At 43.1% G+C, this 15,605-nt stretch overlaps 1 protein-coding gene across 2 annotated transcripts; it reads right to left on the bottom strand.

Moving 5' to 3' along the window:
• Nucleotides 1-1,223: 1,223 nt before the first annotated feature.
• XAF1 (XIAP associated factor 1) lies at nucleotides 1,224-10,201 on the bottom strand (the record flags this gene model as incomplete). 2 transcript variants are annotated; one of them, XM_080562551.1, is made up of 7 exons in its annotated part: nucleotides 1,224-2,362; nucleotides 2,629-2,696; nucleotides 3,499-3,751; nucleotides 5,850-5,906; nucleotides 7,017-7,152; nucleotides 8,342-8,408; nucleotides 9,982-10,201. In XM_080562551.1, the coding sequence occupies 7 exons, from the start codon at nucleotides 10,199-10,201 to the stop codon at nucleotides 1,940-1,942; spliced, it is 1,224 nt and encodes a 407-aa protein (XP_080418677.1). In that variant the 3' UTR covers nucleotides 1,224-1,939. The 2 variants fall into 2 exon arrangements, with proteins under 2 accessions (XP_080418677.1, XP_080418678.1); XM_080562552.1 differs by having other exon boundaries at nucleotides 1,224-2,359.
• Nucleotides 10,202-15,605: the final 5,404 nt, after the last annotated feature.

Below are 15,605 nucleotides of genomic sequence, written 5' to 3'. Positions count from 1 at the left end.
ATCTGGTGTAGCAAGACACTTCTATTCTTCACTGATAAACCTATTGCACCTGCAAGACCTTTTGCTAAAGCTGAGCTGTAGTTTCAGTCTGAAGATGCTTCTCTATTTCCAAATTTAATCATGAGCACTCTAGAAAGAGTCTTCTGTAAAACAAACAAAGCCCAGTTATAAGTCTTGTTAAAGTTACAGTTTTACAGCCTTCCTGTCTCTAAGTCATCACTCAGCAGCGCAATATAAAGAAATGCAGTGCAAGTCAAATAATCCATGTAATTATCATGATTTTTTTTTCAAGACTTATGTCCTGTAATTCAAAACTAGACAAACTCCCTATCTCTCACTTTGATACTTTCTTTAATTTCACAGGAGAGGAAAGTTTTAGATGGAGAAATAATACCTAATTTACTGAACAAAGCAGAAAGAGACAGACTAAGAACAAGATCATTTAATTAACTGGACTGAAAGGAAATCATACTGCTTAGGAACTGAAAAGCAGAGAGTGATGTTAGTAAAGAGATAAGTAATAAGATTCACAGTCTACCTGGGACAGGAGAAGGAAAGAGATGCACTACCTATGGATCAGTGCAAGCTCAGCTTGAGGTATTGTCTGGGATAACTATATAAATGCTTCTACTGAATATGCAATTTTTACTATGGAGGAAAGATTAATTTTACTTCTTGTCTCTGAAACAATTCTTTAAGGCTCCATTCAGTGTTGGAGTAGACACACCTGGGACAGAACATCTGTTCTGTGAAATCTTTGTGTAGATCTCCGCTTGTAGTAGAGTAGCCCTATTCAGAGTAGCATAATTTGAGAGGTACAACATGTATATGCAAGTGTGGGGCAAAAGACTGAAAATATAAGGGCTCTGATGCAGTGCTTGCTCAAACAGTTTACTGAAAAAGGCACTTTTGGATTAAGTGCAAGCAGGCATGAATTTTGTGAATACCTTGCTGGAAACTAGCTTGCCCAGAGAAGTAGTGGAGTCTCCTTCCTCAGAGGTCTTCAGAAGCTGTCTGGACATGGTCCTGGGCAACTTATTCTAGGTATCTCTGCTTTAGCAGGAGTGTTGGACCAAATGACCTCCAGAGGCCCCTTCCAACCTTAACCATTTTGTGATTTTGTGAAATGTACACTTTTAGAAGCCAAAATCAGCTTTTTTATTTCACAACAATGCATTCTTCACACATGTTTTCTGCTGGCGGGGGCGGGGGGGGTGGGGGGGGGGTAGGAGAGAATGCTGAGGAAACCCAAAATTATTCTTTTTTTCTTTCTCTTGACCTGAACTAGCTTCCTCTTAATTCCAGTACTAAAATGAAAAACTAGCCTTTTGCATTACATTGTTACTAAAACTCTCTGTTGAGTCAGTCCTCATGGGAACCCAGTGTGTGTTGGAATCCAAAAAGCTTTGTGATATTCCGAGTATTAGATCTTCCAGATGCACTTCCTCTGCAAAATTGTTCCTATTAACCCAGTACAGAATAATCCTGAATGATGGATCCTGTTCTAGGTTTCTGAAATTCTGCAATACCTTTTGTTCCACTGTTTGGTTTTTGGTTCATCTTAGCATTTCTCAAAGACATCAAACATAGACATTTGATCTAAAATATAAATAATAGTTATATTGGAGGAGAACATTATATTCAACCCACAATCATATTCAGTAGTGAGGCAGCTAGGCCCCTTTGTTGGGATGGAAAATTATCTAGAGCTCCATCTCTGATACAGCTTAGATATAGTGTTTGATTAGCAGGAACAATACCAGCCTTCAGAACAAAAGAGCGGCACTGAAGACTTTCCAGGATTTGAGCTTAAAATTAATGGCTTGAGTTGTGGTTAGTATTTCCCTAAAAATCAGGTGGACTATAGGCAATGGATCTTGTTTGTATAGATGTGAGCAAATGGACCCTGGGCAGTGAGGGGATAAGTAGCATATACTTATTAATATGTAGGTGTGGCTCTTCGTTCAAGCATGTAGGAGGCTGAGTCCAATACATCACCTCTCACCTCATGTTTCTGAAGAGTTGGAAGTGGCAGAAGAATGTTGCAGTGGGCACAGGTCACCAGCAAGTCGTAAGACCAGGTGTCTTTAAGAGCTTGAGGTGATGTGGAAAGTCTGCCTCTTGTGGGAGAAGGAAAGCCAACCATCTTTTTGTTCTTTGAAGGTTTGGGCAAGGTTTTGGAGGTCAATGGATGGTACCTTCCTTTCCCTTTGGGACTGAGATCTTTCCATGCCATTGCCTTTTCAGAGCTGGAAGAAGGAGCCAGGGAGGTAGAAGACTGTGGTGGATCACTGCTGGGTTTTGAAGTTGACTGGCCAGCAAGAACTTCTGTCAGCTTATGAGTTGTACTGGTTTTATTCTGCTAAAAAGAAAACAATAATGAAGTAAAAATTTGCATTACACCCAACTGCATGGTACCGTGTGGTTTGCAACAGAGATGAGTCTTTGGGAAGGGCAGTGGAGACCATGTCATAGTGAAGCTGCAGCTGAATATGTTGTATCATGAAACTATAATTTGAAGAGCCAAGATTCACTGCCTTTTCTTATCTAATATACAGCTTTTTGGAAAAATAACCTGACTGAAATTAAACACAGATCATTCTCTTGTTCAGTTTCAAATATGCTTACCAGATGTTGGGAGTACTGGTCATCTGGGAATGACTTATTGCACCTCACACAAAGATTGTCAGCGGTACCTTCAGAAGGGTAAAAGGGGAGAAATAAAATGCAGACAGAAGTAATCTACATAGGCTGCCCAGATCCACGTATGGTCACTGGTGATAGAGAAACAGATGATGTTGATTCCATTAGCCAAGAAGGAATTAGAGCTGTGACTATATTTTGCTTTTGGCATCACTCAAAACTAAACCACCATCCCTTCTCACATACTTCAGAGTATTTGAAATTCCACTACAGCACCGTGTTTTGTGGCTCAGGATGGTTCACTCCTGCCTTGGCCTAGCTTATTCTAGGCCAGGATTGTGTATATCCCTGTAGCCAGGGGTTTTGCTCTCTACAGCTCATTTTACCAACCACTAAGTGGTTTCTGTTCTTTTCTGGAACCTTTGACAGGATTCATGATTTTGTTTTGTTTTGTTTTGACATAGTCTGTTCAATACCTTAGGCCTAATAAAGCTGTTCTCAACTTCAAGAAATAAGTGGCTTTAGATATGAAGTATTCAGAAATTTTAAATCATTTTTGCTCTGTGTGACAAGTAGAAAGAGGAAGATCCAGTTATTTTCTGACAGAAGGAATTTCACTTCCAGCCTATAAGGGCGGCATAACAGAACATGGCCGATAAGCCAGCAGTGAGTGGAATCATTCTGGCTTTACAATAACCAGCATAATAGAAAGCAACATTTGTCCCTTTCACTGTGGTTAGTTAAACAACAATATCCTTCAGCCTGCATTACTGAGAACTGTAGAGAAGGCAGGAGGATTTTCATCAACATTTAACAGAGTTGACCCAGTACATAACAATGAGGAATTTTGCTTACCAGTGGAGTAAATAAATTTTGCATTAGTAGATGCTTCACTGATTTGAAAGTTCACGTCCTTATGGCAGGACAGACCACTGTTCTGACAAATATCTTTGTGTTTGTTCTGGTCTTTGTACATGAGATAATTGTTACACTCCCAACACCATTCGGTTCGACTGGCACAGGTGTTTAGGTGTTCCTGAAGCTTGCTGAAGGGCATTTCCAACTCACAGATTTTGCATTTCATTGCTCGTTTGTGGCATTGCTTGGCCTGCACATAAACAGACGAAATTATTCCAAACTTTCTATCAATACCAAAAGGGGGCATTGGGTGACATCAGTGACAAACTGTTCAAGAATATCCTCCCTAAGGAGTATCTACACAGGCAAATGAAGGTATAGCTGTATTAAGAGTTCACCTGTCTAGGCTAGCTATAATTTAGGAGGATTTAGGCATTAGAAAGAAAAATATGAATCATGTGCTATGTCAGTATAGGTTGTCAGTACAGCACAAGCCTACCCTGAAAACTCTAATACTTCAGCTAACACCACTAAGGGAAGCCTTTTGTGTCTTCATTGATTTGTTTCCATGAAATGGTTAAACTAAAGCTAGCATAGACATGCTGTTCTCACCTCCCAGCCTCTGCCAATTCTTTTGTGAATCTCATCCTTAGCTGTTTCCTTGGCCTTACCCTTATGCAGTTTTAATGCAAAGTTTCTGTGTGACTAAAGATTCTCACTTTGTACAGCCTCCCTTTTGGACAAGCATGTGTGAGTAGGGCAGAAATATCTTTAAGCGGCCCTTGAAGAACAGCAGCCTGAATAGCCAAGAATGAGAAAGTAACAGATTATCATAGAATCGACATAGAATCATAGAATGGCTTGGGTTGGATCGGATCTTAAAGATCATCTAACTCCAACCGCCCCTGCCATAGGCAGGGATGCCACCCACTAGATCAGGTTGGCCAAGGCTCCATCCAGCCTGGCCTTGAACACCTCCAGGGATGGAGCATCCACAGCTTCTCTGGACACCCTATTCCAGTGCCTCATACAGTGAAGAATTTCCTCCTAATGTCTAAACTAAATCTATTCTCTTTTAGTGTAAGACCATGCCCCATTGTCTCATCATTTTCTACCCAAGTAAAGAGTCCTTCTCCATCTTTTTTATAAGACCGCTTTAAGTATTGAAAGGCTGCAGTGAGGTCTCCCCGGAGCCTTCTCTTCTCCAGGCTGAACATCCCCATCTCTCTCAGCCTTTCTTCACAGGAGAAGTGCTCCAGCCCTCTGATCATCTTTGTAGCCCTCCTCTGGACTTGCTCTAACAGGTCCACATCTTTCTTGTGCTGGGGACCCCAAACCTAGATGCAGGTTGAGCATCTACTACTGGAGCAGGTACTCCAGGTTGAGCCTCACAAGGGCAGAGTAGAGGGGGACAATCACCTCCCTCCACCTTCTGGTCATGCCTCTTGATGGAGCCCAGGATGCAGTTGGCCTTCTAGGCTGCAAGCGCGTATTGCTGGCTCATTATCTCCTGGAGCAGACAACTGTACTGGGTCTGGCTGGGATGGAGTTAACTTTCCCTGAAGCAGTCCATATAATGCTGTGCTCTGCAATTCTAGATGGAACAGCATTGGTATCACACCAATGCTTTGTCTATTGCTGAGCAGCGTTGGCACAGCATCGAGACTTCCTCCAACCCCCTCCAAGAGCCAGCAGGCTGGGGGTGGGCAAGACATGGGGACAGGACATCACCAGGGCAGCTGACCTAACCCAACCAAAGGGATGTTCCATACCATATGATGTTACACTCAGCAATAAAAGGTGGGAAAGGGGAAGGAGAGGGGAGGCTCTCATTATGAATAGTCTGTCCTCCCAAAAAACTGCTACATGTATTGAGGCCCAGCTTGCCAGGATGTGGCGAAACGTCACTTGTTGATGGGAAGTAGGGAAATTTTGTTTTCTCTCTCTCTGCTTCCACAAAGCCTTTGCTTGTTCGTTTGTCTTTTCTCTCTTCCTTTTCTCTTTAATTCAATTATCCTTATCTCAACACGTGACTGTTTCTTTTTTTCTTTCCAACATACTTTCTTCTCCCCGTCTTCTTCTGAGGGCAAGTGAGAGAGCAGTTGTGTTGGAGTTCAGCCGCCCAGCAAGGTAAAACCACAACAACAACTACCATGGGATATACTTTTTTACAAGCAGAAAAAGGTAGGTCAAAACACTGCCACTGCTGAGAGGTTTAAGTTTTTATCATAGTCCATTACTAAGTCAGGGATTTATACATTTTTGCTGTTGAATCCATTAGTGTGATTCTTGGTGTCTGGTCGAAGGTGTCAGCCTTGAGGGTGACAAGTATTTCGCTCCATACTTACCATGTGATGCTCCAGCTGATATTGCTGCATGCCTTGGCAGCAAAGATTACATCTGACCTGCAAGTGAAACAACAGTTCATTGGGAGCATAAGACAATAGTTAGTGCTTTCACATGTCAATGCAACTTCAAGCTGCTGAGATGATCTCCATGTCACTTTGATCCCCATCATCAAGAGGCTGTTGGTGAATTATTGTTTCTCTTCAGGCCTGAGCTGTGTTGATGAGATTTTGAGGAACACATACCTGGTGATTCTGCAGGAAGCTGTCACTCTATGTGGGTATCCAGTTCTCAAAGGTCCCCATGTGAAATGCAAAGTGTGACATGAAATGCAAAGTCTGTGTGTGTTTGTATGCATGTGTGTGTTCAAAATTTTGACTGAGGTTTAACTTAAAGTATAGTGCTGATATTCAGCTAGTCTAAATTATAACAGTCCCTATGAAAACATATGAATTATACCAGTTTTCTGGAAATTTGCCATGAAAGCTACTCATGTGTTCTCCCATGCAACTGAAATCAATGAAAGTGCTAAAACAATAAATCTAGTAAGACAGAATAAAAAGTCATGCGTGGGTATTCACTGGTCAGCATGGTACCTCTAGCTACAGGGTTCTTAACGCTATATAAAAATGTCATGTCATGTCCTCGTTATATGAAAAGCTGATATATTCACCCTGCCAGTTCGGTTTTGTTTATAAAAAAAAATGTTGATTATTGATGTAGCTTAGTACCAGCAAGGTTTATATCAGATCAGTTATTGTCTGTCTTCCTCTATTCAAATCATTTAGCTTTATGCTAGAGCAGGCACTGTTCATCCTTCTGTGGTTGAAATAATGTTGGTGTAATACCCTACAGGAGGCATAAACTTTGTATTGCATGCTCTGGCTGATTCATGAGCAATAGGAGCATGTATCGATACCTGATCTGCAATTTGCATTGCTGGCAGAGCTGGGATACCATAGTGTAAGCTGTATTCCATTAAGCTGCATGTGCAATGAGATCAAAAGGTGCTGTAACCAAAACTGAAGGGTCATTTCAGACCCTTACAGATTTTCTGTTCAATTACAGAAGTTCAAATCTAGTTAATATAGAGCACTGTACCATAAACATACGTCTAGGCTGGCAGAGCTTTATGCTGCTTTCCCTGAAGAAAATATAGCATTCCTTACCTGCTTGTGTGCTTCTGTTTGATGACTTTTCATATCATTTTGGGCAACTGGTTTATCACATTCTGGACAGAGAGTGAAAAACCGCAAGCAGTGGGTCTTGTGGAGGGAGAAATTGGCAGCAGACACACCTCGTTTACTACCAAGAACAAAAATGGGGAAGAGAGAGGTGGGTTGACCCTGGCCAGCAGCCAAGCACCCACACAGCTGCATGCTTGCTTCCCAGTACACACTGCAGTGGGCCCCAGATCCTGTGGCAGGAGGTACTGGTGCCTGGCACAAGATAGTGATGGTCATGGGGACATAACAGCTAAAGGCAAGCCCACACTACCATTCTAGCCTACAAGAGCAGGAAGTCTGCCGGAAAGGGTGTGCATACTTCCAGTTCTGCTGTTTATAGAAGGCATGTGAGGCAGAGTAGCTGATACCATTTGGGATTTCTGCACAGGCCCTCGTTCCAAACTCTGACATCAAGCCTGGGCCACAAAACCAGTCTACCCAGCACATATGCTGTTTTCTTAGCATGGATGGAATGGCTAGGTTAAGAGCACATAAATTAGCACAGTATGACATCAAAACAGGGGAGTCAAAAAAAAAAAGTAAAATAAAATAAAAATCCCCAGGAAGAGGCAAAAGGTCAGCTCTTCTAATTTTCTTAGGGAAGATAAGTTTCCTCAAGGAAATCAGCTTTAGACATCAGCAGGAGCTTCACATGATCAAGATGGATGAACAATGGAATGGATCTTCTGTCAGAATGTTCTTTTAAGAAGTTACAGAGACAGCTATCAGAAGTTTTAGACAAAGTTTATTCAAAGCATCCCCTACAACCCTTTAGTATGAAATACACAGGCTCTCTTTATGCAAGGCTAAGTGTTGGGTTTCCTTTGTGGCCAAATAAAATTGAGGCTGAGCTCGTTTGACCTTGTTAGGTATGACTCTTTTTAATCGCAGTGCTTTACAGTCTTCATTCACATAATCTACCCAATGGCCCAACTACTAGAGACACAACAAGCTATGCTTCATGGCCCCGTTTAGCCTTCTGCCCTACCAGAGATAGCTATTTATCTTTAAAAATATATATATATAGTATCACATATCTACAAATATAGCAACAGAAGGGAATATCAGACATGAGGGAAAACTGAGGCAACTGCACGGATTGGCGTGTCTGTGCAATGACTTTTCTGCCAGATGCTGTCCTGCAGCATAGGACAGGGCTATGGAAGAAACCTCTCCACAGGAAGGCAGCAAGAAAGCAGCAACCTTGAAATGTGAAAATTAATATAAAATCTTTTCACAGAAAATGGAGAGCGAGAAAGATCTCTTACCAGTTTTCACAGAACCTGGTCTCTTCTGTCATGATTTTTCTTGTTATTCTGCTGGGTATCCTTTCTTCTACGAGAAGAAGGGAAAAAGAAATCAAACTGAAAGCATCTGTTGTAATAGCTCCACCCCAAACAGCTGCTTACCCAAAAGATTTTTCAAGAAGAAACTGCAGCACTATTAGACAAGCATGAGTTTCTAGTGTGGGTTCCACATACAGTGGTCCTTAGAGGAACTATGAGGTTTCTCTTTCCTTCTTTTCCAAATAAGTTTATCTGCAATATTGGGTTTATGCAGCAGGCAGGATCACTGCCTGGATGCCTGAAGCAGTCAGGGGCAGGGTGTTCCCCTGCCCCAGTGCAGTGGGGGGCTGATCCTGGTCAGCCTCTACCCCACAACACCCAGGCATGTCTGCCCCTCTACAGGGCACGGGGCAAGCTGGTGGCTCCCTCAGGAGGGAAGCAGGAGTCTGCCCACACACCCACCATCAGTGCCTCAGGGATGAGAGGGGCAGCGGAACGCTCTCTTCATCACTGCTTCTGAGAGAGGTCCTCAGGCCTCACCTCCCCTTCCTGCCCAGTGCAGACAAGGCTGCAGGGCAGCATCTCCTCCTTGTGCCTGCTGTGGCAATAGCCACGGGCAGCCCTCAGGCCACATCGCCCCTTCCTGCCCAGCAGCTGCACTGGCAGCAGAGCAGGTGCAGCACCAGCGCCTGTCTGCAGAGAAACCTGCAGGGAGCATAGCAGCCCACCTGTGAACTCACCCGTGGTAATATATTGCTGATAATCATGACATTGCAGTCTACAAGGACACAGTCCGAACAGGTGCCAGCAGAGAGGGAGAGGCAGCACCATGAAACAAACCCTCAAGCTCTGCGGTCAGTGAGGGCAGTCCCTGGCAAACAGGGCTGCCCACAGCAACCCCTTGCCATGGGCCCCAGCCCTTGCCACCACCTGGCTGGTGTCATCATGGCCATCGCTCTCACAGCCCACCCAGGCAGAAGGGCTGTGGGGCTGTTGCTGCATGTCTGGTTTGCAGTGAGCAGGGAGGGCAGGTGCGAACTGTGTCCCCCTCCACCTCTGGAGCAGTGGTTACACTAGCATCCAGTCTCATGAACCCACCTTGACCTCCCTGGGGCACTGCTGGCTCACCCAGGCCAGAGCAGTGCTCATGTCACAAATGAGAACTGCCAGCTAGTGGAGGGGAAATATTTGCCCACTGACACCATGGGGTAGAAGCCCAGCATTGGTCCTGCAGCCTCACCTCACTGAGTCCTGCAGCAGTGCTGTTCAGCCCTGCTCCAGCAGCCTCCCAGGCCCTACTGTTCCCCCAGTGAACCTTGGACCCCTTCAGTATTCGAGAATGTGCAAGGTGAAACCTAAAGCCTGCATTAACTGATTTCATCTTTTGTCCCTGGAGATATTTTACCATGGCTAGGACTGACTGACAGCATTAAGAAGCCACAGGTGCAGCAGGTTCTGCCACTAGATCTCAGCTGGGGGTCATACAGGTCTACATTTTTACATGGGGAGCTTATGACGAAATGTAAGTTAGAAAGAAACAGGAACAGAATATCACATCTTTATTCCAATGCCAGTACCCACATCTTCAGGCTTTTCTGATAAAGGCCTAGCATTTCTTATACCTGTTACTAGAACTGATCCCTTATAGCAGTGCAACGTGAGGAGCTCTTCTCTGATGTCATACATCTTGCCAGGTGTGGAACTGCAGGTACAGGAGATGCAGAAAATATGAACTGATATTCTTAGTCTGTAAAATGGGACAATAATATTTAACTTGTCTATTATGCAGAGGTATTGGGAAGAATCATTCATTAGTAATTGCATAATGTATTGTAATGCCATATGCAACAGATGTCCCAGATGTTAACTCAAAAATTGGTGTGGTTCATTTCCCACTAATAAAAACACCTTCTGTCCTTCTGTCCCCCTATTTCCCTCTGGGGAAAAAAAAAAAAAGCCCATTAAGTCATTATCTAGAACTGGGAATAATGAGTGTTTATCTAGATTTTGTAACACAAATTATGTAATGAAGCAGAGAAAAGGCTTTTGAACAAATATGTTAATGAGATGGCAGCTAAGGGAAAGGTTACGGAGTTGCCAATTCCAAATCAAGTTTTTTATTGTCATTTTCTTTATTTTTTTTCTTTTGTAGTCATTAGCCTGCAACACATTTTAATGTGCTTTAGGGTTTCCTGCAAACTATACAGGAAATACCTATTCTAGTTCAAGAAAGCCTGATCAGCAACACATGCTGACTGAGAAAACCCCACTGACTCAAAATTCATAATGAGGGCTTTTCTGTAGAAAGTTGTTGGGCACAGGGATTGTACTGAAAGGACTGCTCGTTCAGAGTCTGAAAAGCTTTTCTTGGAAAAATATCAGATGCTCCACTGGGAACTTGGTTGAAAGATATTCCTAAAGCAACACAGTGGACTGACAGTAGCTGTGAAAGTAGTGACTGAAGGGAAAACAGAAAATAATGAGACCGTGATGTTTTCTGAATGCTGGTAATAACTCTTTCCATTTAAATCCTGTGTAAACCTTGCAGTGCTTAATATTATTGTACAAGACCTCTTCTAGACATCTTTTTAAGGCAAGCATCACACAAAGGTAAGTTCTGAACTGGTTGTTTTTTTAAATGTGACTTTCAAAAGCCTGGGTAGAAGACTGTTCTTTTTCTGCTAAGTCCTAGAATGCCTCAGTGTCAGTTGTTTTCATTTGTGTTTCTCAGTGTCAAGTATCAGAGGTCTTACATTCCTCATTTAATATAATTTTGTTAAACTTTTGTACTTCTGGGTGTTGCGTGGAGCCTGCAGCACTGAAATAATTTTAAAAAGAAATTGACAAGAGTTTTTGTTTTGAGAGGAGTAACAGTTATCTAAGTCAAATGGGCTGCTTTTAAACAGGCAAACTATACTTTTGTGCTTGGACAGCATTTGAATTAGAGGAGGACAGTATGTTTTTCTGAAATTCAGTGAATCAACTGGTACCTGCAAAGCCTCTTTGCCACAAACCATTCATATCCAGCAATAACAAGAGTAATTAGGATGATTGGCTTGTAGTGATAAGAAAAAATCAGAAAAGTGGCTTATTGGGAACAAATTAAGCTGTACTGGAATCTTAATTTTCCATTTTTTTCTGCTTAGACTGCTGATCCTGGACTTCTTACCTCCCAAGAGGACTGGACTCCTAGTCTCTTTCTACTAACCCAAACAATGCAGGTCAGTGATTGTTAACAAGTCCCCAGTAGTGTCCCACTTCTCAGTGGAACTCTTTACAATGACTCACATCATATGGAAAATACATTTATTCTGGTATCTATAGTAAAAAATGGAAGATCAAAAGGCTCTGTTTGTTGTTGACAATGCTGCTAAGCTCATCTATGAACTTGCTGTCTTGAAAAGAGCCAGCTGTTACTGTCTCTGCTGTTCCTCTTCCCACCTCAGCCATAACTGGCCTAGTTCCTTGAGCTGGCTCTGGAGGTCACTGAACACTTCATTGAATCTATTCAGCTCACTAACTCAGCAGAAAATGTTCTGCTTTCTTTGTTGAGTTCGTTTTCTGCTAGATCAATCAGAGGGAAGACTCCAACGAGTCCTAGTGCCAGTGGCTAAGAAACAGCAAGAGAGTCAGGGCAGGTCAGTGGCTGTGAGCCATTAGATGGGCTTGGCTCTGTTAATACATCATGCCCTTGGTTCTTGATATGCTTTAAAATACCCATGGTTATCAGGGTAGAAAACAGTGCACAAGGCAGTAAATGGGAGCAGTATGTCTGGTAACCATGGAAAGGGTTTAAGATACAAGAGACCTTATTCAACTCCTGGTTCCACTCCTTGCCACCACCCATGCCTAAGTCCCTTTGTAATATAAAGATTTGAGTTCCTTTGTAAACTGATTTGAAACTTACTACCAAGAAAAACAAGAGCAACATTATTATTCAATGTTCAGGTATCAAAATTTAGCCCAAAGGCTGCTACAATCTCCACTTTCTAGACTGTCTGCAACAAAGAGCTGATTTTACCTACTGCCTTTAAAGCAATAGTTTAAGACTGTGAAACCATACATATCACTTACACATTTCTCAGTATTGCTCTAATTTCTACTATGTTCAGAGTAGTAAAGTATTTTTTTTTCTTGAAGGCTGCAGTTAGTGCTTAATTAGCGTGAATTGCATTTCAGGCTGCAAGGAGAGAGTGGATGAGTAGGTTTTGGGGGGAAAGAGTGGGGGGAAAGGGGAAGATGGTGGTGTTGATTGCTCTTTTCTGAACCACCTATAACCCCTCCTGCTGGAGGTTTTTTAAGTATGATGGTCTCTTTGCAGCTTCCTTTGCCTCACTGTCAGACTTGTTCTGTAAAGCAAGCAGCCAAAGCTTTGTCCTTCCCCTTGGAACACTGATGAGGAAGCAAATTATGTGAAAGAACTGCCATTCCTGTAGCACTCTCTGATCCAGCCAGTGCCAAATGTATCTGAGTTGTGAGCACAGACTGAGGGAGAGAGAGAACAGCTGGAAGACTTGCCAAATCAAACTTGGGCCTCTGTACTTCTCTCTGTTGGTGTATGCTGATCTCTTTGAGATCAGAGCCCAGCCTTGGCCTGTATTGTAAACTGCTCTCCTCCCACTTTTCATCCAATCATGCTCTCCCCTTCCTTCATCCTGGTGATGCATTGCAAAGCGTTTCCTTATCTGAACGTAGGTATCTTCTCTCTTGTTCTCACTCAATATTCTTCGTCTTGTCCATGTTTTTACTGTTTGTGATGACATGTGAATGTGTAGTTCTAACATCTGGATTCATCCAATTTTTTGCCCCCCCCAGTGCTTAGAGTAGAGCACGAATTGACACATTTAAACCTTCAATGGATTATAAAATAGTGATGGAGGTATCTTAAATATGAAATGTGCAGTGGAAAGATGTCTTGAGCAAGGGGGGGAATGAGGTCAGAATTTACCTTTCAGTGTTACAGGTTCAGATCAGTGAAGGACTTGCTACTCTGCTACAGCAGGCTGCTGTGCTTGATTTTAGCTGAATTCCTAGCAGACTTCCAAAGGGACTGTAGTTGGCACTAATTCAATTTCATAGAATTATAGAATCATAGCATATCCCGAGTTGGAAGGGACCCACAAAGATCATCGAGTCCAACTCCTGGCACCACACAGGTGCCACCACACAAAAATTCAGACCATGGGACTAACAGTACAGTTCAAATGCTTCTTAAACTCCAACAGGCTTGGTGCAGTGACTACATCCCTGAGGAGCGTGTTCCAGTGCACGACAGCCCTCTCAGTGAAGAACCTCTTCCTGATATCCAGCATGAACCTCCCTGTCGCAGCTTGACGCCATTCCCTTGGGTCCTATCACTGGTCACTAAAGAGAATAGATCGGCGCCTGCCCCTCTACTCCCCCTTGTAAGGAAGCTGTAGACCGCGATGAGGTCTCCCCTCAGCCTCCTCTTTTCCAGGCTGAACAGGCCAAGTGACCTCAGCCGCTCCTTGTACGTCTTCCCCTCTCGGCCCTTCACCATCTTTGTAGCCCTTCTCTGGACACTCCAATAGTTTCACATCCTTTTAGTACCGTGGTGCCCAGAACTGCACACAGTGCTCGAGGTGAGGCCACACCAACGCAGAGCAGAGCAGGACAATCACTTCCCTCAACCAACTAGCAATACCATGCTTGATGTTCACCAGGATATGGTTGGCCCTCCTGGCTGCCAGAGCACACTGCTACATTGCTGTCTCATGTTCAACTTGATATGCTGAATTTTTTCTCAGCAGAGTCAGCACAGGCATTTTTCACACACACGCAAATATACAAGTCAACCTGCTCTCTTCCTAAAGCAAACCTCTAGAAAAGGAGTCCAGTTAGGGGGAAAAAAAAAAAAAAAAGTTGCTTGCTTTCATTTGTATGGTCATATTTATCATTTTTCTTTTGCTTTAGTATATTGCTGAGAGAGATCAGCCTTATATTTAGGCTTCTGAACTCAGTTTACCACTGCTGGTCTTGATTCATGAAAAGTTTACAGCTGCCTTCTTTAGGGCCTGGGGTATCAGATAAAGACACACTCAGATTTAAAGGAGATTTAGATTTAGACATGCCCTCTTTCAAATTGGTACTGAGTGTTGTTCCTCCTGGATCTCCCTTTCTCATTCTACTGGTCCTGACCAGCAGCTCCACTGGAAGAGGTGGAAAGTGGGTATTTATCTCTAAAGGTCAGGTACTTGCTGGTCTTGACACCTCCCTGGTTTTCCCCTTTCCTCATTCCTTTCTGCTCTCTACTCCCCTGGGAGGCCTGCACTGTCTTCCCATCCCTGACCCAGATCACTTATTTCTAGAAACCCGAGGGAACACTGTGTTTCAGTCCCTTTCTCCTCCCAAAAGCACCCCCTCTGCTTGACGGTTGCTATATGAATAGCAAAAGATAGCAAATCATATTGCACTGGTCTGTCAGACAAAGTGAACCATAGTACAAATCCTCTGGAGCTAACTCTTTGCATTTTCTTATTTAAGTGCTTGTAGTGCTTTTTCTTTGTTGACTAGGAAGCATTTTTTCATTGGATACTGGCCACAGGAATGCAAGCTTTGGCTGATTCCCCACTTTCTGCTAGGCTCTGTGATGGTGTGAAGTTTCCTCTGTGTTGGTAAGTTACCCAGAGGGATTGCTGCTAAAAGTTTGAAGATTTGGAATCTGTACAGATCCGGTTGGCTACTGTTTTCCTTAGTGGACATTCATTGCTTTTACAAACAGAACAGTAACATTGGAGTGTCTTGTTTTGAACTTCTATCACTCAAGATACTCTGGTCCACATAGAACAAACAGTGCAAGTTGTAGTCAGAGCTCCCTCATTACTTGCTGTGGAATCTGAAATTCTTTATTTCCATGGTCACTGCCTGGTAAGTCTGCAGGATCAAATTGTCAAGATGTGGTCTTTGCTGTCTTCAGTTTCAGGTGGCTGTTGACATCACAGAAGCAGAGCATAAAAATCAAAAAATTCTTTGTCTTCAGTCTGGTTTCCAGTCTCTCCGTCCTCCACTTCTGTCTTTCCCTTCTGCCATGTCAACAGTGCTTGCCACCCTTTCAGAAGTGCCCTCGCTTCTGATTCTGTGGCTATACTGCAGACCAAATCTCTGAAACGACACATATTGAAAATAACCTTTCAAATTAACCAGTCTGTGTTATTTTTAACTTGGATCACAGACACACAGTCCCTCACAAAATAATAGGCAGTGAAACACAGCCATGCATGCAAGC

The sequence above is a fragment of the Anser brachyrhynchus genome, assembly GCF_964034855.1.
Source record: "Anser brachyrhynchus genome assembly, chromosome: 20".
Lineage (NCBI taxonomy): Eukaryota > Metazoa > Chordata > Aves > Anseriformes > Anatidae > Anser > Anser brachyrhynchus.
The sequence above is the reverse complement of the archived record's forward strand: the minus strand, read 5'-3'. Positions and strand labels throughout refer to the sequence as shown.